The sequence below is a fragment of the Pelodiscus sinensis genome, chromosome 24, assembly GCF_049634645.1.
Source record: "Pelodiscus sinensis isolate JC-2024 chromosome 24, ASM4963464v1, whole genome shotgun sequence".
NCBI classification, from domain to species: Eukaryota; Metazoa; Chordata; order Testudines; family Trionychidae; genus Pelodiscus; species Pelodiscus sinensis.
Window position 1 is genome coordinate 2,590,645 of NC_134734.1, and position 25,750 is coordinate 2,616,394.

At 51.4% G+C, this 25,750-nt stretch overlaps 2 protein-coding genes across 3 annotated transcripts; both read left to right on the forward strand.

Moving 5' to 3' along the window:
• The first annotated feature begins 6,152 nt into the window (after positions 1 to 6,152).
• On the forward strand, positions 6,153 to 13,550 carry LOC112544231 (chemerin-like receptor 1). Of its 2 annotated transcripts, none has more exons than XM_075907383.1 (2): positions 6,153 to 6,272; positions 6,750 to 13,550. In XM_075907383.1, the coding sequence occupies exon 2, from the start codon at positions 7,596 to 7,598 to the stop codon at positions 8,586 to 8,588; it is 993 nt and encodes a 330-aa protein (XP_075763498.1). In that variant the 5' UTR covers positions 6,153 to 6,272; positions 6,750 to 7,595; the 3' UTR covers positions 8,589 to 13,550. The 2 variants fall into 2 exon arrangements, with proteins under 2 accessions (XP_075763498.1, XP_075763499.1); XM_075907384.1 differs by having other exon boundaries at positions 7,524 to 13,550.
• Positions 13,551 to 17,499: 3,949 nt separating this feature from the next.
• On the forward strand, positions 17,500 to 25,294 carry LOC102455685 (C3a anaphylatoxin chemotactic receptor-like). Its single transcript, XM_075907786.1, has 2 exons — positions 17,500 to 18,776; positions 21,784 to 25,294. The coding sequence occupies exon 2, from the start codon at positions 21,856 to 21,858 to the stop codon at positions 22,762 to 22,764; it is 909 nt and encodes a 302-aa protein (XP_075763901.1). The 5' UTR covers positions 17,500 to 18,776; positions 21,784 to 21,855; the 3' UTR covers positions 22,765 to 25,294.
• The last annotated feature ends 456 nt before the right edge of the window (positions 25,295 to 25,750 follow it).

Below are 25,750 nucleotides of genomic sequence, written 5' to 3' on the forward strand. Positions count from 1 at the left end.
TTTGCAGTCTGCTCTGGGTTCAGCTGAGTGCTCTGGTATCCCCTGCAAATTTTACCTCCTCACTGTTTAGCTTCTTTTCTAGATTATTTATGAATATAGTGACTAGCACTGGCCCCGGTGTGAACCCCTGCGGGACACCACTAGTCACCACTGTCCAGTCTGAAAATGATCCTTTATTCCTACCCTTCGCTTCCTACCTCTTACCAAGTTACGATGGAACCTTGCCTCTTCTCCCATGAAACTGGACCATTTCCTCAGATGTCTCACTTGAAAGCAACGGCTCAGGTGTGGGAACTTCCCTTACCCTCCGCTGTGGAGACGAATGCAAAGAATCCATTTTGTTTCTCTGAATGTTCTTATCGTCCTTTCATATCTTGATCATCCACTGGTTGGTTAGCAGCTTCCTTCTTCTCACAAACGACATGTTCTTTTGCTATTCCCTTTTGAGTCTTCTAATTTGGGGTATACATTTAAGTTGACCCTCTAGCGTGGTGGGTTTAAACATTTTTCCTGTAGTTTGCAGGATGTCACTTTTGGCCTGTAACTTTCAATTTCTGTTGAACTAACCCCCTCATTTTTGTGATGTTCCCCTTTCTGAAATTAAATTACACAGTGCTTAAACTGCTGAGGTGTTTTTGTTGCCACAGGGATGTTAAACCTAATTATCAGGTGGTCACTGTTCCTAAGTGATGCAGCTCTTGTCACCTCTGGGACCAGAACCCGTGCTCCACTGAGCAAGAATGGCCCCTCCCCATGTTGGTGACAGTATCCCGTCCTGAAGTGACATGTCCCCAGTCAATATGGGGATAGTTGAAATCCCCCATTGTAACTGATATTGGACTGTTTCTCTCTGATCTCCCTGCTGCGTCTAGACTGGCATGATTTTCTGCAAATACTTTTAACAGAAAAGTTTTTCCATTAAAACCATTTGCAGAAAAGAGTGTCTAAGACTGGCATGGACACTTTTCCGCAAAAGCACTTTTTGCGGAAAAGCGTCAGTGCCAATCTAGATGCGGTTTTGCGCAAAAAAGCCCCGATCGGGGCTTTTTTGCGCAAAACAATACCGCGTTGTCTACACTGGCCATCTTGTGCAAAAGCATTTGCACAAAAGGGCTTTTGCCCGAACGGGAGCAGCACAGTATTTCCGCAAGAACACTGATAATCTTACATGAGATCGTCAGTGTTCTTGCGGAAATTCAAGCGGCCAGTGTAGACAGCTGGCAAGTTTTTCCACAAAAGCAGCTGCTTTTGTGGAAAAACTTGCCAGTCCAGATGCAGCCATTTAATTAGTTTAATTAAATAACTGTATAAAATCTTATGCAGAAACAAATTCTCACAAATACTGTCCACAGTTACAGAAGAGAAACCCAAAAGTAAAATATGACCAGTCCACTCTACACGGACACAACAGGAAAAGAGGGAGAGGCCCCAAAGTCTCAGCTTTTGCCTGTGTTCATCCGACCTGCACCACGTGCTGAGTCCGAACCATCTCTCCACTTGCTCGCAGGGATTCTCAGCTGGAGTCCGGGCAGCCTCCTCCCCTGCCGTGGATCACTGCCAGGCCGCTCCGCTCCATGGTTAACCAGGCAGTTAACTCCCAAGTGAACAGACTTACAGAAACCCTGTCACAAGACAATACAAACACTGAGAACAACACAACAGAAATGGCTCTTCCCCCGGTGCTAGGTTTACAGAGGGGCTGATGAATCCGACTGACGGAGAAAGGGAACGACCAGAGTTTGGCCAAACTCAAACCAGCAGTGAGAGCAGACAATTAGCACAGAAGAAGGGATTTCCCCTCCCAGGTTCCCTCTCCCATATAATTTAGCTTTGCCCGTGATCCCTGGTGGAGGGTTAACACCATCACCACCTGCTGCAGAGTGAGGAACAGCAGCCTGCTCTCTGCTCCTGCCTCCGCTTCTCCCAGCTCACCCAGGCCTTAGAAAAGCACCTGCCCTGCCTGCAGCCTCGTGGAGTCTGAGCCCAAATTCTCCCCCGCCCCCGAAACTTCTGGGTGTGCAGGCTAAATCCACCCAGTAACACTCAACTCACTCCTACCTCCCAACGGGGGACTCTTAAAGACACAGCTCCCTAGGGCTGTGTCCAGACTCAGGGGTTTTTTCGAAAAAAGTAGCCTTTTTTCGAAAAAACTTCCCCTGCGTCCAGACTCAAGCCGCGTTCTTTCGAAATTAATTCGAAAGAACGCGGTTTTTCTTTCGATGGCGGTAAACCTCAATTTACGAGGAAGAACGCCTTCTTTCGAAAGTTCCTCTTTCGAAAGAAGGCGTTCTTCAATGTAAATAGGGCTTCTTCGAAAGAGAGCACCCAGACTCACTGGATGCTTTCTTTCGAAAAAGCAAGCCGCTTTTTCGAAATTTCTCCGTGCAGTCTAGACGCTCTCTTTCGAAAGAGGCTCTTTCGAAAGATGTTTTCGAAAGAGCCTCTTTCGAAAGAAGCCTGCAGTCTAGACATAGCCTCGTAGGTGACTGGGTTGCACATGCTCTGGTTTGGTTCATTTAACATTCCTACTTAATTGCTCTTTTCACATATAGACATACAGCTCCGCCCCACCCAGCTTGTTCTGTCCCACTGATCATCCAGGTCCCACCAAGTTTCTCTGATGCCTGCTTCACTCATCTCCTCATTTCATACCTTGAGTTCACCCAATTGATTCGTTAGACCTCTGCTGTTTGTGCACCGACACTTACAATTGTACCTGTTTCGCTGCCGGCCTGCACACGATGGGATTCAATGAATTTAGAGATTTCCAAATGCTCCTGTGTGAGTTTGGGAATTAACTACTATTGACCTGCAGTGGGAAAATTTGGTGCCTAACTCCCTTTGACACTTTAAAAAGTCTAGTCCAGCATCTTCATAGGCAAACCTGACCCTCCTAACGTCACGAGCTGCCCCCGAAAACATCAGGAGGTGAGTTTGTAAGGGCATGTGGGTTCTTCTGTTCTTTCTGATTCCTTGGGGGGCTATTTCCAGCGTTTCTTTGCAATGAGAAAGGCTAGAAACTGACCTGAAAAGCAAAGGAAGCTGAAATTCCCACCTGAACATCTGATTCCAGGACCGGAGAGGCTGAGAAAAACGAGAAGCAGGCGAATGCCGCAAGCAAATTGTAAGTGTCAGGGAGGCTGCAAAACTGTGCTGAAAGAATTGGAAAGGCAGAAATATTCAGCCCTGTTGTGGAGACTAATGGTGTGAGGTGGTGTTTAAATAATGGGGGCTTTAAAAGTAATGGGTGTGTCTCTGCTACTGTGCACCTCCCAATCGCACCCTGGAGCCCCCCACCTCCACCAGTTTCATGTGATCGTGGGGTGTTTGGTACCGAGCCCACCATGTGAAGAGTCCCTCTAAGAGTCTCCATCTAATGAAGGTAAAAATGCTGTTGGATTGTAGCTGCACTCTCCTTGTGGGTGAGGTTGTGCAGTGTTGCTATTTGTGTTACTGAATAAGTTGCAATACTGGGGAAACCCACACCCAGCCACTTTCCTGGGGATCTCACGCAAAAACAAAACAAAAAAAGGCCACACTGCTTGTTTTTGTGCAAAATCCTCTTCCCAAAAATGGACTGCAAGAGATTATTCAAATGAAGCATGAGAAAATGCTAATCCGTGCTTCATTTGCATTGCCTCTTCCAGCAAAGTGCGTAGTGCAGCCGTAACCTCAGGTATGACAGCGGAGCAGCCAGACGGCGACTCAGAGCTTGTCAGCCCAAACCAGAGACTCCCCCCAACCAGGAGCTGCAGCCAAGGGGGGTTTCTCAGAGCACAGGCCGAGGGGCGACCTGCCCCACCTCACAGCAAAGGGCCCTTCCAGCCAACTGCTAGGAGCTAGAAAGAGAGGAAGTGACGTCATGACTGGGACCCCCCTCAACCAAGCCCTTGGAGACACATCTGGGCACCAGGGCAGTGGGCGGGTGTCCTGGCCAGAGGAGAGTCCCAGTCCGTTGGCTGGGATCTGCCCCCGGCTGGTCCCGTCTGTCGGGGGATGCGGCTCGGTTCAAATCCGGCTTCGTTTGCAGCCCCCAGCCTGCGAGTTCCCTTCTGTTTCCCAGGTGCCAGATGGGACCCTGCGCTGGCTGCTCCCCACCCTGGGCTGGCTCTCACTGCAGCTAGTCACCCTGTTCTCCCCCACCACTCCCCCTCACATGTTTTGGTCGCAGGGTTTGGGATACTCCAGGCTGGCTCCAAGAGCTGGGAGATTGGGGGGGACTCTCCTGTCAGAGGAGGGGGCAGGCTGAGCACGGAGCTGCCCCAGGCCAGGCTCTGAGCAGAGCTGCAGGGGGCAGCTCTGGGGGTAGGGCAGGGATCTGGGGATTGGTTGGAGCCCCCTGTTGTGAGCTCCGGCCTGGCTGGAGGGTGGCTCGTGTCTCCCACCCCCTGGAGGCTGAAGGGTGGTGGGCCTCACAAATCAACCCCCACCCAGCTGGGTCTGATGCCTCCCCAGGTGTGAAAGAGCTGGAGTTTTGCAGCAACAGGGCCCCAGCTCAGCGCCTGCTCTAGGGCTGCAGCTGCCCCAGATGTGGCCACATCTGCGTCACAAGAGGGCCCAGTGCTGGGCAGAGCCATTTGAGGCATGCACGGAGTCGGACGCCTCGGGGGCTTCCCAGAATCCCTTCATGAACATCTCCACCCCGCTCAGCCACCTCCCTCCCTGGTCCACCCTGCTCCCGAGAGGGCAGCTCCACAGAGGTGGCCACGGGTGTGGTATGTGTCATGAGAGGATCAGTTCTGAGATGCCAGGTCTGATTCCTCCAGGACATAGATTAGCAAGTGAGATTCAACCTTCCAGTTTCTATTCTGGGGTGAAATCCTACATGGTTCCCCAAATCTACCCCTCCCCCAAAGCCCTATCAGTGGGCAACGACCCTGAAGACCAGTGGCTCTCAATCTTCCCAGTCTCCTGTTCCTCTCTTAGCGCTCTGACTTGTCCTCAAGGTTCTCCGCACTTCAGAATGACTTGTGTGCCAAATCAGAGCTAGAAATACAAATGTCCATGGGCACCGCTGCTGACAAATGGTTTGCCTTCATGTTTTACCAGGCCATTGTCAAATATATTGCACAGAGCAGAGTAAATACCTGGGAGGAGAATTCTGTGTGAAAAATTAAAACTTCGACAAGAATAAAAATTAGATCTGCTGCACAAAATGGGTACGTCAAAACTACGGGCTTTTGTCGACAGATACTGTCAACAAAGTTTCTGTCAACAAAGAGCGTCTAGACTACATCCTGTTCTGTAGACAAAGCAAGCCACTGTCGACATGAGAGTGTAGACGCAAAGTACACTGTAGATGCAATAACGCCTTCTGTAGACAGAACTCTGTCGCCAAAAGGTGTTATTCCTCATGGAATGAGGTTTACTGTCATCGACAAAACTTCCGATTTCTGTCGACATTATGTTGACAGGACTCCGTGGTAGTGTATAGTCTTGTCGACAAAAGTGGACTTTTGTCGACAAAACCCTGTAGTCTAGACACACCCAATAGTTTAAAATTCTGCAAAATTCTGCATCTTTTATTTGTCAGACGAACACAATATAACCTGCCCCCATTTCCATCATTATTTTAGCAACACCTGTGAGCAAGCATGTGACAAAACAGAAACCGAAGAAGATTCAGGAACTGGGCTTTGAGAAATGGATTCCTCACCAGGCACATGAATTCAGAATGGCGAGTGCCAGTCCGTGTGCACTGCCATGCAGAACTGCAGTGCCCCACTCCCAGGAGCAGGGCAAAGACTGGGGAAGTGGGCCATCAGAATAGGGAAATGGTGACTGGGATCCTGGCTGTTAATCCTGCGCTCTGGTTTCTGTGGTCTCTAGCCCAGTGGGGAGGTTTCCTTAGGGCTCAGATCTAATGCGGCCAATTCCCAGCCAGGCTCTGGTCTCCTGCCCCAGCTGGGGGATGATCAGAGGGGTCAAGGTCCGGGTTGGGGTCTCTGCTCCTGGGATCTCACCCAGGGGAGATGGCTGGACGTGTTGGTCTCAGCCCCAGCTTTCTGCTGGCTGCCCTGCCCCCCTGGCCATGAGCTTGTGATTCACGTGACAGCTGCATGGAGCAATGGCCGCTGGAAACCTTCCAGGCTTTGCAGAAGTGATCAGACCCAGCTACATCCTGTGGTCTCCCCCCACTGTTCACCCTCCCAGATACACCCACACACACGGCTTCCTGCTGCCAGATGAACCAGTCTGGGTGAGTTACAGGAGTTGTGTGGGGGCCTGAGACAGGGCTCGACTTGGAGACGCTGAATCCTCACAAGACACGGGTAAGGAAATGAGGGAACAGGGTGTCATTCTGCCCTCCCCCCCAGAGCTATTCCCTGGATCACCCCCTTCCTCCGGCCCCATCCACTCCTCTCATCCCGCTGGCTAGAGACAGTTGACATTAGTTTTGTCCCGTGGTGAGAGGTCATGAGTCCCCGTCCCACTGGGTGTTGAGCGACACTGTCCAAGCTCAGGGGTCCCATCTCAAGGGGTGCTGCACAGGAAAATGTTTGGAGGGGAAACTGAGGCCCAAAGCTGTGATGTGACTTGGGCAAGCTCCCTGAGCGGTTCAGTGGGAGAATCTGGGATGGACCCAGGAGTCCTGACTCTCCCTCCAGCCACTCAAATTGACTCTTGCAAAAGCCTTTCATTAAACAAAAGGTGTTAACAGCCTCGCTTTTCTCTGGTGCTCTGCCCGGGGCCTTGTTTGCTGTTGCTGTTGCTGAAAGCCTGAAAATCCCTTTAATTTTTTTTAAAAGGGCCAGGGGAGAGGGAGGATTCGTCACTGGTTAAATTCTCAAAAAAGAGAAAGATTTGCCAGCCCTTTTGGAAAACCAACAGCAAAAAGAGTATTTGGGACTTTTAGGCCATGTCTACATGACAGAGATCGAACCTGTTGCTGTTAATCTGCTGGGGTTCAATTCAACCGCTCAAGTGAAACCCCTGAGAGGGGCGTGCCGGTCGAGGCCAGTAACCCTGCTCCAACGCAGAGTAAGGGAAGTGGAAGGGAGCTGAAAGCTGAGTAAAGATGAACGGAGCTGAAGCTGCTGAACATGGCTGAATTCAACCTTGTCCTATAGTGTGGGCCAGCGCTGAGCAGGGCTCGGAGGGGAGGGCAGTGGAGGGGAAGAGGGAAGGTCTCCGGAGCTCCGTCTCTGTGTCTGAGCAACTCGCCCCTCCTGCCTCGTCACCGGCTTCGAAATATGAATGATCAGGAAGAAGCTAAAATGGTTTATTGAAATTGGCTGGGTCACCCCTCCCGCTCCGAATGTAAAACCAAAACCCATTTGGGACTGGATCCAGAGAAAACAAACCCTGCATCGTGGCAGTGACCTCACTGAGATGACCCTTTCTGTCCCCTGCTCGCCCTGCAGTTCGCTGCTTCTAAGGGCTTTGTACCACTGGGGCCATCAGCCCACGAGGATTCGATCCCACCTCAGCTTAGCCCAGGGACTGGGAGTTTATAAACGCCGCCTCTGTCTCTCTGTCCCCGTCCTGCAGCCCTTTTCACTGCTCTCCCTTCCTCCCCTCAGCCCAGCGTCTGCCCCGCCCCCGCCCAGCCCTGAGGAGAAGGGGGCCATATTGTGAGAGCAGGTCCTCCAAGAATGGAGTTTCTCTTGGTCTTCTTCCTGGTGCTGTGTGGCTTGGCCTTCCTTGCCGGGGCGCCATTGAACGGCTACGTCCTCTTTGTCACTGGCTGCCGTACAGAGAGGACGGCCAGCGCAGTGTGGTACCTCAACCGGGCCGTGTCCGATTTAATCTTCATCCTCTGCCTGCCCGTCAGACTCACCTTCATCTTCATCCAGGACATAGACTGGGCCAGGAGGCTGAGCAGCTCCATCACCTCCCTGCACATGCTCTCCAGCGCCTTCCTCCTCATGGCCATCTGTATCCATTGCTGCATCCTCATGGCACGGCCTGAGTGGGCCCAGAAACGCCGCACGCCCTGCCTGGCCTGCTGGGTGGCTCTGGGCACATGGGCCCTGTCTGCCGGGTTCAGCTTGCGGTACAGTGACCTCTGGGAATCCCTCCCCCCACCTGCCAGAACCAGCATGAATTTGCAACTGGATATAGAGAGGGCCAAGGCCGCAGTTGCTATCCAGTTCCTGGCCGGGTTTCTGATCCCATTAGCCTTGAGCCTGATCCCAACCTTCTGCGTCGTTCACACTGCCAGGCTGGGAAGGAACCGGCTGATCCAGGCCACCCAGCCTCTCAAGATCCTTCTTGGCTTCATTCCAACCTTTTTCCTCTGCTGGCTGCCCTATCACATCTTCTCCTACTTGCAGCTCTCAGCTACGCACCCTCGGCCTCTTCTGGAAATAGGAAGCACATCTGCTTGTGTCCTGACGTATGTCAACAGCTGCCTCAACCCCATCTTCTACCTCACCATGGAGGAAGAGTTTCTGCGGTACCAACAACGTGCTCGCAACCCCCACACCACCGACCACTCAGGGCCAGAACCAGCCGACTGGCCCCATCCCTCCAGCCCTCTCCACCATGAGCTGCACCAAGTAAGGCAAATTTTAGGGGACGCAGGGCCTGGAATGTCAAAGTTGCACCTAGAAAAATTCAGCCTGGACATGAGGGGGATGTTTTGAACGGCCAGACACACTGACCCAGGGAGCAATTTCACATGGGTTGTGGTGGATCCTGGACGCTCCCTCCCAATACACAAATGTGCAGCTGGGTAGGGTGCCACCAAATAGCACCAACTTTCATGGTGCGCTATGTAGCTGCCCACTGTGTGTGTGGCATTGCCAGCTCTAGGTGCCATCCCCATCCCCCAGCCAGTCCCCCCAATGGACTTCACCTTGAAGGGTGTGCGTGGGGGGTATACCTCCCAGCTCTGTCCCTATCCTGCTCCAACCCGACTGCACCCTTCTCCCAACCTCTCCTTCCTGCTCAACACCTCGCTGCTGTCAGTGAATGCAGGGTGGGCCCAGCCCCCCCAGACTTCCCATCCCCACAGGCTCCCCTGCCCCTGCTGCCTCCCTTCGCTTTTCCTGCCCCCTACAGCTCTGGGGCCACCCCCTACAGCCCTGAAATCCTGAATTCAGTCCTCCCATCCTCCGCAGAGCGGCTTCCCCCACTTGGTGGCTGGGGACTCAGGGCAGGGAGGAGGTGTAGCTGGAGTCAGGGGGGGAACATGGGCGTGAGTCAGGGTCACAGGTGAGGAAAGGCTCAGGGCAGAGGAAGGAGGCAGCAGGTTCGGTACTTCCCCTCACTCTAGGCACAGGAAGCAGAAAAAGCAACAGGGAGTTGGTACATGCATCTGCAGCCCCTCATACCCTCCTTAAATGGTGAGGGTGGGGGATGGGAGCCCTCAGGGTTGAAGCCTGCTGCTGAGCATGGCAGGAAGCATGGAGCCGGGCTGGGAGCATCCCTCCTGCAGCCGAGTGTCCTGAATAACCAGCCCGCTTCTTGCAGGAGCACCGCACGGGCTCCCTGCCTTCCTCTCCACTCTGGAAATCCCTCCTTTGGCTTATTTTAAACCTGCCACCTACTCATTTCATTTGGCGACCCCTAGGAGGAGGAGGACGTACCACCACCTTATGTACCTCCTCCACGCCAGTTATGGGTTTATAGAGCTCTGTCAGGCCAGGGGTGAGGCCTGAGGCCTAGCTGAAAGCAGACACAATTTTGCTGATACAAAGCAAACTTGAGCTCTAAGCAAGAGGCAGGCCCGTCTCCCCCAATCCATCAGGAACCGGGCTGATATTGCAAAAATACCCATGCCTCAGATGTACTAGGCACAGGCCGAAAACAGTCCAGAGGGGTGGCACCAGAACATCTGGCTCAGAAACATCTTGGGACCAACACACTCCTCACAGATAAGAGTGACACCTTGTCATAACCATGACGATTGACTAGCAGCCTGGGGACTAAGCGGTTAACCTAGTCAGCCAATGGTCAGGCAGGTAGGGATTTCAAACTGAGACAAAGGAATTTTTAACTTTTCCCTCCTTTGTCTCTGAGCCAGTTTGCTCTCTAGATACCGAGGGAGACAGAAGACAGGTCTGTTTCCAAGAAAAAGACTCTTCATTATGTGTAAGTAGGGCCAAGTCTAGATAAATCTGTCAGGTTTTATTGTTTTCAGTTTGGGAATTTGGATATGATGTCTGTGCTGTTAGAAATGGTTTTTCCTCTCTTTTGTAACTAAGTTTTGGCCCATGGGGGAATCCTCCATGAGGATATTAATTGGTGGCTCTTCCCATTTAGGCATTCATACCATGCTTGTAACTGGGGAATTGTTTTGGTAATAAAAGTTCTTTCTTTTTCCACTAAACCTGGTATTGGTGAATTTTTAAGTCTGGTTTTACTTTGGGGCTGAGATTTCTCAAGCGATCTCTTCCCTGTTTTTTCTCGTAATACTTGGGAGGTGGCAGTGTTTTTCTTTTTGTTTTTAATTTCCCAAAGTCCGGGTGTTAGGATTTGGGAGTAAGTTTTGTACCAAAGCCTGTGAAGATCAGGTTTTCAGGTGCAATTGTGGGCCCCCACTTCTGCATTCATTGTGCCAGAATGGGGAACAGCCTTGACACACCCTGACCCTGGTTCAGGACAGGGCCAGCATGACAGAGTGATGGACAGAGATGCTTAGGTCCAACTCCCATGTACAAGTTACTGGGTGGCATCTAACGACGTCAGCACCCTGACACATCAGCAGCGAGGTATAATTTGTCTGTGTCTAGGTCTAACCATGGATCTCAGAGGAGCTGCCCTTGTCCAGCCCAGGGGCAGCGGGAAACCCCACCACTGCCTGCGCTCAGTCCATTGTCAGGGGTACTCAGGTACTAGTAGAAGTGTAGACGTCTGCGCCAGGGCACTGGAGACTGGGCTTCACTTACAATAAACCTGGCTGGGCACATTCCCACCGTGTCTCATCGTATATGCAAAATCCACTAGATCCGCCTTGTCCACGTGTTTTTGGGTCCCTCAAAGCACTCGAGTAGATCAGTGAGGCAGGATTTCCCTTTACAAAAACCATGTTGAATCTTCCCCAACAAATTGTGTTTATCACTGTGTCTGACAAGTCGGCTCTTAACCGGGATTTCCACCAGTTTGCACGAAGCTGACATTAGACTTACCCGTCTGTAATTGCCAGGATCACCTCTAGAGCCCTTGTTAAAACTGGCGTCACATTCGCTACCTTCCAGTTATCTGGCACAGAAGGGGATTTAAGTAACAGGTTACAACCACAGTGAGCAGGTATGTAATTTCACTGTTGAGTTCCTTTAGAAATACTGTCTGCTCCTGGTGATGTATTGATCTCATCACTTTCTTCTGTTATCTCCTCTAATGATGCCTGAGTCACAGACTTTTCCTCAGATGTATCACTTAAAAGGAACTGCTCAGGTGTGGGAACCTCCCTCACACCCTCAGTCCTGGAGACCAATGCAAAGAATCCATGTCCTTTCTCTGAATGTTCTTATCGTCCTTTCACATCTCAATCATCCAGTGGCCCCACTGGCTGGTTAGCAGCTTCCTGCTTCTGACAAACTCCATGTTCTTTTGCTTTTACCTTTTGAGTCCTTTAATTTGGGGTAAACATTTAAGTTGACCCTCTAGTGTGGTGCGTTTCAACATAATAATGAATGGAGATGCCTATCGACTAGAACTGAAAGGGACCTTGAATGGTCATTGAGTCCAGTCTGCTACCTTCACAGCAGGACCAAGTACCATCCCTGACAAATTTTGCCCCAGATCCCTAAATGGTCTCCTCAAGGTTGAACTCACCATCTTGGGTTTAGCAGGCCAATGCTCAAACAACTGAGCTATCCCTCCCCCATACACACTCCATACACAACATTTTTTCCTGCAGTTTGCTGGGATTTCACTTTTAGCCTGTAACTTTCAATTTCTGTTTAACTAACTGCTTCATTTTGTGGTGTTCCCCTTTCTGAAATTAAATGCCCCAGTGCTGGGCCGCTGAGGTGTTTTTGTTGCCATTGGGGATATTAAATCTAATTATATGATGGTCACTGTTCCCAAATGGTGCAGCTGTTGTCACCTCTGGGACCAGAGCCTGCGCTCCGCTGAGCAAGAATGGCCCCTCCCCATGTGGGTGCCAGGAAAGGCTGTTCCCAGAAGGAGTCAGTTAAACTTTCCCTTAGTATCTCGTCCTGAAGTGACGTGTCCCCAGTCAAGATGGGGATAGTTTAAATCCCCCATTATAGCTAAGATTTAACCTTCGATGGGCCAGACTTAACTGCCCTTCTCCAGCGTCTAAAAAAACCCCAGTCCCGTAGAAAGTACTGGAGACCCACAGCTCAGTCTGTAAGGAATTTCAGCAAGGATTGTCCAGTGTCAGCCTCCTTACATTCAAGTTCCAATAGAAACTAAAGTAAAGAAACAAATCATCTAATTCTTACAAGAGAACACGCCTATGGCAGAAGCCACAGACACTGTCCATAGTGACAGCAAACAGAAGCAAAGAGGAAACCAGAAGTAAAATGTGACCAGTCCACTCCACACGGACACAACAGGAAAAGTCGGAGGCCCCCAAAGCTCAGATTTAGTTCACCGAAGTCTCAGTTTGTGCCTCTGCTCGTCCAACCTGCACCATACGCTGAGTCTGGACCATCTCTCCACTTGCTCGCAGGGATCCTCAGTTGGAGTCCAGGCAGCCTCCTCCGCTTCTGTGGATCACTGCTAGGCAGCCCACTCCCTGATTAACCAGGCAGTTAACTCTCAAGTGAACAGACTTAAAGAAACCCTGGGTATGTCTACACTACAGCATTATTTTGAAATATCTCATTTCAAAATAGCGCGTCTACACACAAAATGCATTTTGAAATATCTTTTTGCTATTTCGAAATAGCGCGTCCACACTGATTGGATGCTGACTCTCATTTAAGGCTAGCTAGAACTGTATCAGGTCAGAAGTTACCTTGTGGCCATGGCAGACAGCAGGGCATCCTGGGAAGGGCCGGAGGCCCTCTATTTCAAAATAAGCATCTACACAGCGCTTATTTTGAAATAGCAATTTCAAAATTGGCGCTATTCCTCATGGAATGCGGTTTTCCAATTTTGAAATTATCCCTCCACTATTTCAAATTAATTTCGAAATAGCAGTTGGCTTGTGTAGATGCTAGGAAAGTTATTTCGATGTAACGGCTGTTATTTCGAAATAACTTTGCTGCGTAGACATACCCGTTACAAGACAATACAAACATGGAGAACAACACAACAGAAATGGCTCTTCCCCCAGTGCTAGGTTTACAGAGGAGCTGATGAATCTGACTGACTGAGAAAGGGAACTACCAGAGTTTGGCTAAACTCAAACCAGCATTAGGGCAGACAATTAGCACTGAAGAGGGAATTTCCCCTCCCATATAATTTAGCATGGCCCATGATCTCTGGTAAAGGGTTAACAACATCACTATGGGTATGTCTAGACTACATGGCTCCATAGATGGTTTACAGGATCAGTCGGCAAAAGCTTCCCCAGCTGACAGATCCACGTCTCGACTGCGGCGCTGTGCTGGATCAGCTGATCGTCAGCACAGCGCGGCGGCCATGTTTATTTTAATGAAGAGGGGATTATTTAAATCCATCAACGGAGCCATGTAAACTAGTTTACCTGGCATAGGCAAAGAAGCGGGGATTATTTAAATCCTCGCTTCTTTGCCTATGCCGGATAAACTAGTTTACATGGCTCTGTTGATGGAGCCATGGAGTCTAGACATACCCTACCTGCTGCAGAGAGAGGAACAGCAGCCTGCTCTCTGCTCCTCCCTCAGCATCTCCCAGCCAGGGCCGGCTCTAGGCACCAGCAAATCAGGCAGGTGCTTGGGGCGGCACTTTGCCAGGGGCAGCATTTCAGATAAGCAGCCGGCCCCAACCCCCAGCAATGCCTAGCCACACCCCACCGATTTTAAAGGGCTGTGGGAAATGCCGTGGCTGCGCAGCTAGCTGGCATCAATGTGAATCCGCAGCCTGCTGGCCGCCCCGTCTCCTCTCCTGCTCCTCCTCACCCCAGCAGTCGCTAAGCAGCCAACGCCACCCATGGCAATGCCCAGTCCTGCCCTGCCGATTTTAAAGGGCCGTGGGAGATGCTGCAGCTGCGCAGCCAGCTCTGGCACCATGTGCGCCTGCTGGCCAACCCTGACTCCTGCGTCCTGCTCCTCCCTGGTGGCCGCAACCTCCTCCAAGGGCCTCTCCACTCCAAGCAGAGGCTCCGCTCCACCAGACTCACAGCCTGGACCCGGCCATCAGCCACCCCTCCGCCTACATCATGTGGAAATCCCAGGTAGGATGCCCCCTTCCCGCCTAGGGTTGCCAGGTGTCCAATATTCACCCAGACAGTCCGGCATTTTTGCCTCCTGTCCGGTAAAAAAATTCAGAGATTACCGGACACCTGAGATGTCAGGTATTTTCTGGTTTTTTCCCCATTCAGGAGGTGAAAATGACGGGCACCTGGCAACCCTACAAACACTCAGCACCCGGCCTCCCCCTCTGCCCCGAGCCCTCCCCGGGCCCCAAACCCTCAGTGCCCCGACCCCAGCCCCCATGCTTACCTGGTTCCACAAGGCTGCCGGCACAAAATGGCTACCAGCCAAAAGACCGAGGGGAAGCAAGTCTTAGTGCTCAACTTCTCCCCTGTTTCTATCCCTGACATGCAGTTTGTTTTTTGGCTTAAGTCTTGGGTCTTTTTTTTTTGCTCAACAACTTTGGTCTCCCTCCCCCCTTTTTTTTTCCTTCAACAGAATTTTCCCCCCTTTTTTTTCCTGTTTGTTTGTTTTTTGTGGAGGGGTGGGGGTGTCAAAACCTTGAGCCTGCCCTGCTCCCAGCTCACCCAGCCCATAGAAAAGCACCTGCCGTGTCTGCTGCCTCATGGAGTCTAACCCCAAACTTCCCCCCCAACTCCAGAAACTTCTGGGTGTGGAGGCTAAATCTGCCTAGTAACACTCAGCTCACTCCTACCTCCCCACTGGGGTCTCTTCAGGAGACAGCTCCCCACTTAGATGCCTGGGTTGCACATGCTCCAGTTTGGTTCATTTAAAATTCCTACTTAATTTGATTCGCTGCTCTTTTCACATATAGGCATACAGCACCCCCCACCCCGCCCAGCTTCTTCTGCCCTTCCGATATAATTGGTACCCAGGTATTACCCTGTCCCATTGACCATCCACAATCCACCAAGTTTCTCTGATGTCTGTTTCACCCATCTCTTCTTTTCATACCTCGAGTTCACCCAATTGATTCGTTAGACCTCTGACGTTTGTGCACCGACACTTACAATTGTCCCTGTTTCGCTGCCGGCCTGCACACGATGGGATTCAATCAACTTAGGGGTTTCCAAATACTCCTGTGTGAGTTAGGGGCTTAACACCTATTGGCCTTCAGAAGGAAAATGTGGTGCCTAATTCCCTTTGACACTTTGAAAAATCTAGTCCAGCATCTTCATAGCCAAGCCTGAGCCACCGAACCTCACCAGCCATCCCTGAAAACATCAGGAGGTGCGTTCAAAAGGGCCCGTGGGTTGTTTGGGGCTTTCTGATTCCTTGGGGGCGGGAAGGGTATTTCAAGGGTTTCTTTGCAATGACAAAAGCTGGAAACTGACCTGAAAACCAAGGAAGCTAAAATTCCCACCTGAGCATCTGATTCCAGGACCGGAGAGGCTGAGAAAAATGAGACGCAGGCGAATGCCGCAGACAAATTGTAAGTGTCAGGGAGGCTGGAAAACTGCACTGAAACAAATGGGAAGGAAGGAGTATCCAGGCCTGTTGTGGAGGCCAATAGGGGAGGTGATTTTATCTGTAGGGGGCTTTAAATACAATGGGGGTGTCTCTGGCACTGAGCACCCCCAAACAGCACCCTGGTGCCCCCACCTCCACCAGTGTCATGTAATCGTGGGGTGTTTTGTACTGAGCCTGCCATGGGAGGAGTCCCTCTGAGAGTCTTCATCCGATGAACATGAAAACGCTGCTGGATTGTAGCTGCGCTCTCCTTGTGGGTGAGGCTGTGCAGTGTTGCTGCGTGTGTGTTACTGAAATAAGTTGTGATTCTTGGAACACCCACAACCAGCCCATCAGGTACGAGGCTGGAGAGCCAGATGGCAGCTCAGGGCTCATCGGCCCCCACCAGAGAATCCTCCCCCCCCCCCCGGAGCTGCAGCCAAGGGGGGTTTCTCAGAGCACAGACCGAGGGACAGCCTGCCCCACCTCACAGCAAAGGGCCCTTCCAGCCAACTGGGAGGAGCTAGAAAGAAGGGAAGTGACATCATAACTGGGAACCCCCCCGCCAAGCAAGCCCCTGGAGACACATCTGTGCACCAGGGCATTGGGTGGGGGCGGGTGTCCTGGCCGGAGGAGAGTCCCAGGCTGTCGGCTGAGGATCTGCCCCTGGCTGGTCCCCGCCTGTCGGGGGATGCGGCTCGGTTCAAATCTGGGTTTGTTTGCAGCCCCCAGCCTGCGAGTTCCCTTCTGTTTCCCAGGTGCCAGCTGGGACCCCCACTGCTCCCCCCCGCGGCCCGGCTCTGGATGCAGCTAATCACCCTGCTCGCCATTGGCTCCCCTATGTGGTCCGGTCTCAGGGCGTGGGAAACCCCAGACCAGCTCCCACAGCTGTGGGGGGGACTCCCCCCCTCGGGGGAGTTGTGGGCTAAGCACTGAGGTGCCCCTGGCCAGGCTTGGAACAGGACCACATTGGGCAGCTCTGGGGGTAGGGCAGGGAGCTGGGGGTTGGCTAGAGACCCCTGTTGGGAGCTCCAGCTTGTCCGGGGGGGTTACTTGTGACTCCCACCACCTGGCAAGGTCATTCATGGGTGAGCGGGGCTGAAGGGCAGTGGGCCCCACAAATCACCCAGACCCAGCTTTCCTTTAATGTCCCCAGTAGGGTCTGGTGGCTCCCCAGGTGTGAGCGAGCTGGAGTTTTACAGCAACAGGGCCCCAGCTCAGCTCAGCTCCTGCTCTGGGGCTGCGGCTGCCCCGGGTGCTGCGACATCAGATGGTCTCTCAGACTCTGCGTCACGAGAGGGCCCAGTGCTGGGCCGAGCTGTTTGAGGCCTGCATGGAGCTGGCCACCTCGGGGGCTTTGCAGAGTCGCCTTCCTGAGCTTGTCCACCCTGTTCAGCCACCTCCCCCTCTGCTCCTCCCTGCCCTTGAGAGGACAGCTCCCCGGAGGGGGGCCGCAGGTGTGGAGGGGTGTCGTGAGGTATCAGTTCTGAGATGCAGCATCTGATTCCTCCAGCACGTAGATTAGCAAGTGAGAGTCAACCTCCTAGCTTCCATTCTGGGGTGAACTCTGCCATGGACCCCCAAATCTGCTCCCCTGCCCCAAAGTCCTTTCAGCGGGCAAAGACCCTGAGGACCAGTGGCTCTTAATCTACCCGGATTCCTGTTCCCCTCAGGACTCTGAGGGTATGTCTAGATTACATGCCTCTGCCAACGCTTCATTAAAATAAAAATGGTCACCACATTGTGCCAGCTCAGCTGTTTGTCGGCACACCGTGGCAGTCAAGACGGGGATCGGTTGACAAGGAAAGCCTTTGTCGACTGATCCCTTATGCCTCGTGAAACGTGGTTTACAGAATTGGTCCACAAAGACTTTCCTTTTCGACCGATCCCCGTCTTGACTTCCGCATTGTGCCGACAAACAGCTGAGCTGGCACAATGTGTCAGACATTTTTATTCTAATGAAGTGGGGGATATTTAAATCTCCGCTTCATTGACTATGTTGGTATGTCTAATTTACATGCCACTGTTGGCAGAGTCATGTAGTCTAGACATACCCTGACTTCTCCTGCGCAGCCTCAAGGTACTCCACACTTCAGAACGACTTGTGAGCCAAATGAGAGCTAGAAATACAAGTGTCCCTGTGCACAGGTGCTGACAGATGTTTTGCCTTCCCATTTTACCAGGCCATTGTGGAATATATTGCATAGAGCAGAGTAAACACCTGGCAGGGGAATTCTGCTTCAAAAATTAAAAATTCTACAAAAAAAAAATCAAACCTGCTGCGTATAATATTTTAAAATTTCTCCAAAATTCCACATAATTTATTTGTCAAACTAACACAATATAATCCCAATTTCAATCATTATTTTTGCAACACCTGTCAGCAAGCATGTGACAAAACAGAAACCAAATGAGATTGAGGAACTGGTGTTTGAGAAATGGATTCCTCACTAGGCACATGAATTCAGAATGACGAGTAACAATCCGTGTGCACTGCAATGCACAACTGCAGTTCCCCACTCCCAGGTGCAGGGCGAAGTCAGAGTGCGGGGGAAGGGGAGCAGGCATAACAGGGATATAGGGGCTGGGATCCTGGCCATTAATCCTGAGCTGTGGTTTGTGTGATCTCTAGCCTTGCATGAGGGTTTCCTTAGCACTGGGTGGGCCACGGGAAAGGTCCCTGCAGCAGAGGCCGGGTTCAGATCTCATGTAGCCGAATCCCAGCCAAGCTCTGGTCTCCTTCCGCAGCCTGGAGGGAACTGGAGGAGGCAAAGTCCCAGCTGGGGTCTCTGCTCCTGGGACCTCACCTGGTGGAGCTGGCTGGACATGTTGGTCTCCGTCCCTGATCTCTGCTGGCTCCCCGGCACACTCGCTGTGGGCTTGTGATTCATGTGACAGCTGCATGGAGCCATGGCCATTGGAGGCCTTCCAGGCTTTGCAGAAGTGATTGTACCAGCTACATCCTGTGGTCTCCCCACATTGTTCACCCTCCCAGATACACCCACACACACGGCTTCCTGCTAAGCCAGTCCGGGTGAGCTGCAAGAGTCGTGTGTGGGACCTGGGACCGGGCTCAACTCGGAGACGCTGCGTTCCCTCAAGTCACAGGTAAGGAAATTAGGGAAACCCTCCAGCTGCCCCACAGGGTGTCATTCTGCCCTCTCCGCCCCCCGCAGTCCCCTGAATCTCCTCCGTTCTCCTGCCCCCTCCACTCCTCTCATCCCACTGGCTAGAGACAGTTGACATTAGTTGCCTCCTCTGGTGAAAGGTCATGAGACCCCGTCCCGCTGGGTGTTGAGTGACACTGTGTGTGCTCAGGGGTCCCATCTCAAGGGGTGCTGCACAAGCAAATGTTTGGAGGGGAAACTGAGGCCCAAGGCTGTGACATGACTGGGCCAAGCTCCCTGAGTGGTTCAGTGGCAGAGTCCGGGATGGACCCAGGAGTCCTGATTCCCCATCCAGCCACTCAAATTGTCTCTTGCAACAGCCTTTCATTAGACAAAAGGCCTTAGGGGCCTCCCCTTTCCTCTGTGCACTGCCCGGGGGTTTGTTTGTTGTCAGTGTTGTTGAAAGCCGGGAAATCCCCCCCCTTTTTTTTTTTAAAGGACAGGGGGAGAGGGAGGATTGGTCACCGGTTAAATTCTCAAAAAAAAAAAAGAAAAAGAGAGAGAGAGAGAGAGAGAGAGAGAGTTGCCAGCCCCTTTGGGAAATCAACAGCAAAAAGAGTATTTGGGACTCTTAGGCCATGTCTACATGACAGAGATCGAACCTGTTGCTGTTAAACTGCCGGGGTTCAATTCAGCCGGTCTAGTGAAGCCCGTGAGAGGGGCGCTCTGCTCGAGGGCGGTAGCACTGCTCCTACGAGGCGTAAGGGATGTCGAAGGGAGCGAAAAGCCGAGTAACGATGAACAGAGCTGAAGCCGCTGAACATGGCTGAATTCGACCTAGGACAGGGTAGGCCCACTGGTCAGTGAGGAGGAGAAACAGTAACAGGAAACTTGGAAATGGCAGAGATGCTTAATGACTTCTTTGTTTCGGTCTTCACCGAGAAGTCTGATGAAGGAATGCCTAATATAGTGAATGCTAGTGGGAAGGAGGTAGGTTTAGAAGATAAAATAAAAAAAGAACAAGTTAAAAATCACCCAGAAAAGTTAGATGCCTGCAAGTCACCAGGGCCTGGTGAAATGCATCCTGTACCTGAGCCTCTAGCTATCATCTTTGGAAAATCATGGGAGACAGGAGAGATTCCAGAAGACTGAAAAAGGGCAAATATAGTACCCATCTATAAAAAGGGGAATAAGAACAACCCAGGAAACTACAGACCAGTTAGTTTAACTTCTGTGCCAGGGAAGATAATGGAGCAAGTAATTAAGGAAATCATCTGCATACACTTGGAAGATGTCAAGGTGATAGGGAACAGCCAGCATGGATTTGTAAAGAATAAATCATGTCAAACCAATCTGATAGATTTCTTTGATAGGATAACGAGTCTTGTGGATAAAGGAGAAGCGGTGGATGTGGTATACCTAGAATTTAGTAAGGCATTTGATACGGTCTTGCATGATATTTTTATCAATAAACTAGGCAAATACAACTTAGATGGGGCTACTATAAGGTGGGTGCATAACTGGCTGGATAACCATACTCAGAGAGTAGTTATTAATGGTTCACAATCCTGCTGGAAAGGCATAACAAGTGGGGTTCCGCAGGGGTCTGTTTTGGGACCAGCTCTGTTCAATATCTTCATCAATGATTTAGATATTGTCATAGAAAGTACGCTTATTAAGTTTGCAGATGATACCAGACTGGGAGGGTTGCGACTGCTCTGGAGGATAGGGTCATAATTCAAAATGACCTGGACAAATTGGAGAAATGGTCTGAGGTAAATAGGATGAAGTTTAATAAAGACAAATGCAAAATGCTCCACTTAGGAAGGAAAAATCAGTTTCACACATACAGAATGGGAAGCGACTGTCTAGGAAGGAGTAAGGCAGAAAGGGATCTAGGGGTTATAGTAGACCAGGAGCTGAATATGAGTCAGCAGTGTGATGCTGTTGCAGAAAAAGCAAACATGATTCTGGGATTCATTAACATGTGTGTTGTGAGCAAGACACGAGAAGTCATTCTTCCGCTCTACTCTGTGCTAGTTAGGCCTCAGTTGGAGTATTGTGTCCAGTTCTGGGCACCACATTTCAAGAAAGATGTGGAGAAATTGGAGAGGGTTCAGAGAAGAGCAACAAAAATGATTAAAGGTCTAGAGAACGTGACCTATGAAGGAAGGCTGAAAGAATTGGGTTTGTTTAGTCTAGAAAAGAGAAGATTGAGGGGGGACATGATAGCAGTTTTCAGGTATCTAAAAGGGTGTCATAAGGAGGAGGGAGAAAACTTGTTCATCTTGGCCTCTGAGGATAGAACAAGAAGCAATGGGTTTAAACTGCAGCAAGGGAGGTTTAGGTTGGACATTAGGAAAAAGTTCCTAACTGTCAGGGTAGTCAAACACTGGAATAAATTGCCCAGGGAGGTTGTGGAATCCCCATCTCTGGAGATATTTAAGAGTAGGTTAGATAAATGTCTATCGGGGATGGTCTAGACAGTATTTGGTCCTGCCATGAGGGCAGGGGGCTGGACTCGATGACCTCTCGAGATCCCTTCCAGTCCTAGTATTCTATGATTCTATGATTGTCCATAGTGTGGGCCAGGGCTAAGCGAGGCTCGGGGGGGGGAGGGAGGGAGGTCTCCAGAGCTCTGTCTCTGCATCTGAGCAACTCGCCCCTCCCCTGGCTTCGAAACACAAATGATCAGAAAGAAGCTAAAGTAGTTTCCTGAAACTGGGCTTGTAAACCACCCCTCCCGCCAATGTAAAACCAAAACCCGTTGGGGCTGGGTACAGAGGAAACAAACCCTGCATCTCAGCAGCAACCCTGAGTCGACCCTTTCGGTCCCCTGCTCACCCTGCGGTTCGATGCATCTAAGGGCTTTGTACCACTGGGGCCATCAGCCCACAAGGATTCGATCCCACCTCAGCTCAGCCCAGGGACTGGGAGTTTAGAAACGCTGCCTCTGTCTCTGTCCCTGTCCTGCAGCCCTTTTCACTGCTCTCCCTTCCTCTCGACAGCCCAGCATCTGCCCCGCCCCCGCCCAGCCCTGAGGAGAAGGGGGCCATATTGTGTCAGCAGCTCCTCTGAGAATGGAATTCCTCCCAAACTACATCCTGGTGCTCTATGGTTTGGCCTTCCTCGCTGGGCTACCATTGAATGGCTACGTTCTTTTTGTCACCGGCTGCCGTATGGAAAGGACGGCCAGCGCCATTTGGTTCCTGAACCGGGCCATGTGCGATTTCATTTTCATCTTCTGCCTGACCCTCAGATTCATCCTCATCTTCTCTCGGCATGTAGACTGGGCCTGGAGGCTGAGCAGCTCCATCACCTCCATGCACATGTTCTCCAGCGCCTTCCTCCTCATGGACATCAGCGTCCATCGCTGCATCCTCGTGGCACGGCCTGAGTGGGCCCAGAAATGCTGCACGGCCTCCCTGGCCCGCTGGGTGGCTCTGGGCACACTAGTCCTGTCTGTTGGGTTCAGCTGGAGGTACAGTGACCTCTGGGAATCCCTCTTCTCACCTCCTAGCACAAGAATGAGTTTCCAAATGGATCTAGAGAGGGCGAAGGCCGCCATTGCGATCCAGTTCCTGACTGGGTTTCTCATCCCATTAGCCTTGAGTGTGATCCCAACCTTCTGCGTCATTCACACTGCCAGGCGGGGAAGGAACCGGCTGATCCAGGCCACCCAGCCGCTCAAGATCCTTCTCGGCTTGATCCCGACCTTTATCCTGTGCTGGCTGCCGTATCACGTCTTCTTCTTCATGCAGCTCTCAGCTATGCCCTCTCGGCCTTTTCTGGAAATAGGCTGCGCATTTACTTACGTCCTGACATACGTCAACAGCTGCCTCAACCCCATCTTCTACCTCACCATGGAGGAAGAGTTTCTGAGATACCGACAACGTGCTCGCAACCCCCACACCACCGATCACTTGGAGCGGAACCAGACGACTAGCCCCATCCCTCCAGTCCTCCCCACCAGGAGTTGCACCCAGTAGGGCCAATTTTTGGGGATGCAGGGCCCGGAATGTTGATATTGCCTGGAGGAAGAATTCTGTGCACTGGAACTAATAGTTTCTTTTTGGCCCCAAAATTGTGCTTTATGGCAAGTGAATTCTGGGCCTCCTTTTTCTGGATTAGAAAACCTGCTTCATAACAAGAGCCGAGTGATCTAGGGGCTAAATCCGTGTAGCTGAACAAAGAGAAAGTGACTTGATCCCAGGCTATCCGTATCCAGACGGGAACGAATATTGAACAAGGGGCTCTTCAGTCCAGCTGAAGAAGGTCTAACATGAGCCAGGGAACAGAAGTTGCACCCAGACAAATTCAGCCAGGACGTGAGGGGAACGTTTTGAACGGCCAGGGACGCTGACCCAGGGAGCAATGTCCCAAGTGTCGTGGTGGATCCAGGACTGTCCCTCCCAATACACAAATGTACAGCTGGGTAGGGTGCCACTAAAGGGCACCAACCTTCATAGTGCCCTACGTAGCTGCCCATTGTGTGTGTGCCATTGCCAGCTCCAGGAGCCAGTCCCACCCCCCAGCCAGCCCAACCACAGGTTTTAGCCTGGGAAGCCACTTCTATAGGGGAGTGCAAGACCTAGAATAACTGCCCCCCCCATCCTATCACTGCCCTTCCCCAACCCAAGTGCACCCTTCCCCCAACCTCTGCTGCCTGCTCAGCACCCAGCTGCTGTCAGTGAGTGCAAAGTGGGCCCAGCCCCCCACAGCCTCTGCTGCCTCCCTTTCCTGCTCCTGGCCCCTACTGCTCTGGGTAATCCCCTGTAACCCTGAAATCTTGAGTGCAGCTCCCCCCACATCCTCCACAGAGCGGCTTCCCCCCCTTGGTGGCTGGGGACTCAGGGCAGGGGGGATGTGGAGGGGTGTAGCAGGAGTCAGGGCAGGAGCTTGGGGGTGAGGAGATCTAGCAGGGGCAGGAGTCAGGAGCAGGGGTGAGGAAAGGCTTGGGGAAGAGGGTGAAGCAGAGAAGGGAGGCAGCAGGCGTGGTGCTTCTTCTCACTCCCTAGGCAAGGGAAGCAGGAAAAGCAACAGGGAGCTGGTACGTGTGGTTGCAGCCCCTCACACCCCTCTGAAATGGTGAGGGAGGGAAGCCCTCAGGGCTGGGGCTTGCTGCTGACCATGGCAGGAAGCCTGGAGCAAAGATGGGAGCTCCCCTGCATCCCTGTAGCCAAGTGCTCCGACCGAACAGCTTCTTCTAGAGCACCGCACGGGGCGCTCTGCCTTCCCCTCCCCTCTGGAAATCCTTCCTTGGCTTGTTTTAAACCTGTGAGCTACTAATTTCATTTGGCAACCCCTAGTGCTTGTGTTATGAGGCGGAGGAGGACGTACCACTGCCTTATGTGCCTCCTCCACGCCAGTCATGGGTTTATAGATCTCTGTGGGTATGTCTACACTACCACCCTAGTTCGAACTAGTAGTTCGGACTAGGCTTCACGAGGAGTAACAGTAGTTCGGACATACCCTGTCATATCCCCCCCATCGTCTGCTCTGAGCTGAGCAGTCCCAGTCTCTTTGATCTCTCCTAATAGAGAGGCTGTTTCATACCCTGATCGTTGCCATTCTCGGCCCCTTTCCTATTCACTATTTATGCAAGTTTCAAGGTGTGGGGGTATCCCGGCTTCCAACAGAGGCCACGAGATCCGATCATTTCTGGTGTATTCGCTGTCCCTTTCTTAACACCTCCCAAGCTCTAGACAATTTTGTTTTTGCCGCCGCTTCACCCCAAGTCGATGTGTTTCTATGAACGCTCCACGGTGACACCACCATGGTGTGGGTTTTATATGGAGGGTGGGTATTTGCTTGGTAGCTGTAGTAACAAAAGAGGCTGAAACATATGGTGATGTCTCACAGGCCTTGGTTGAGGCTGAGGCCTAGCTGAAAGTAGACACAATTTTCCTGCTACAAAGCAAACTTGAGCTCTAAACAAGAGGCAGGCCCGGCTCACCAAATCCAGCAGGATCTGGGCTGATATTGCAGAAACACCCGTACCTCACAGGTACTAGGCACAGGCCGAAAACACCGTCCAGAGGGGTGGCACCAGAACACCTGGCTGAGAAACATCTTGGGACCAACACACTCCCCACAGATAAGAGGGACACCCTGTCATAACCATGACGGTGAACAACAGCTTGGGAATTAAGGGGTTAGCCTAGCCAGGTATCTGGTCAGCCAGTGGTAAGGGAAGTAGGAATTTCAAACTGAGACAAGGAATTTTTAACTTTTCCTTCCTTTTGTCTCTGAGCCAGTTTGCTCTCTGGATACCGAGGCAGACAGAAGACAGGTCTCTCTCTAAGAAAAAGACTCTTCTAATGTGTAAATAGGGTCAAGTCTAGATAAATTCATCAGGTTTTATTGTTTTCTAGTTTGGGAATTTGGATCTGATGTCTGTGCTGTTAGAAACGCTTTTTCCTCTCTTTTGTAACTAAGTTTTGGCCCATGAGGGAATCCTCCGTGAGTATATTAATTGGTGGCTCTTACCATCTAGCCATTCATACTATGATTGTAACTGGGGTCTTGTTCTGATAATAAACGTTCTTTCTTTTCCATTTAACATGGTATTGGTTAATTTTTGTGTCTTGCCTTTATTTTAGGGCTGAGATTTCCCAAGTGATCTCTTCCCTGGTTTTTCTCGTAATACTTGGGTGGTGGCAGCAATTTTTTTTTATTTCCCAAAGTCCAAGTATTAGGATTTTGGGGGAAGTTTTGTACCAAAGCCCATGGAGTTCAGATTTTAGGTTGCTTTTGTGGTTCCCCACTTCTGCATTCATCATGCTAGAGTGAGGAATAGCCTTGACACACCCTGGTTCAGGACAGGACCAGCATGACAGTATGATGGACAGAGATGTTTTGGTCCAATTCCCATGTACAAGTTACTGAGTTCTTAACCAGCAAATTAATGATTTCAACCTAAGCTGGCTTTCAGGCCCATCCCAAACCCACATCTATCATTGGGAGTTCCTCAAG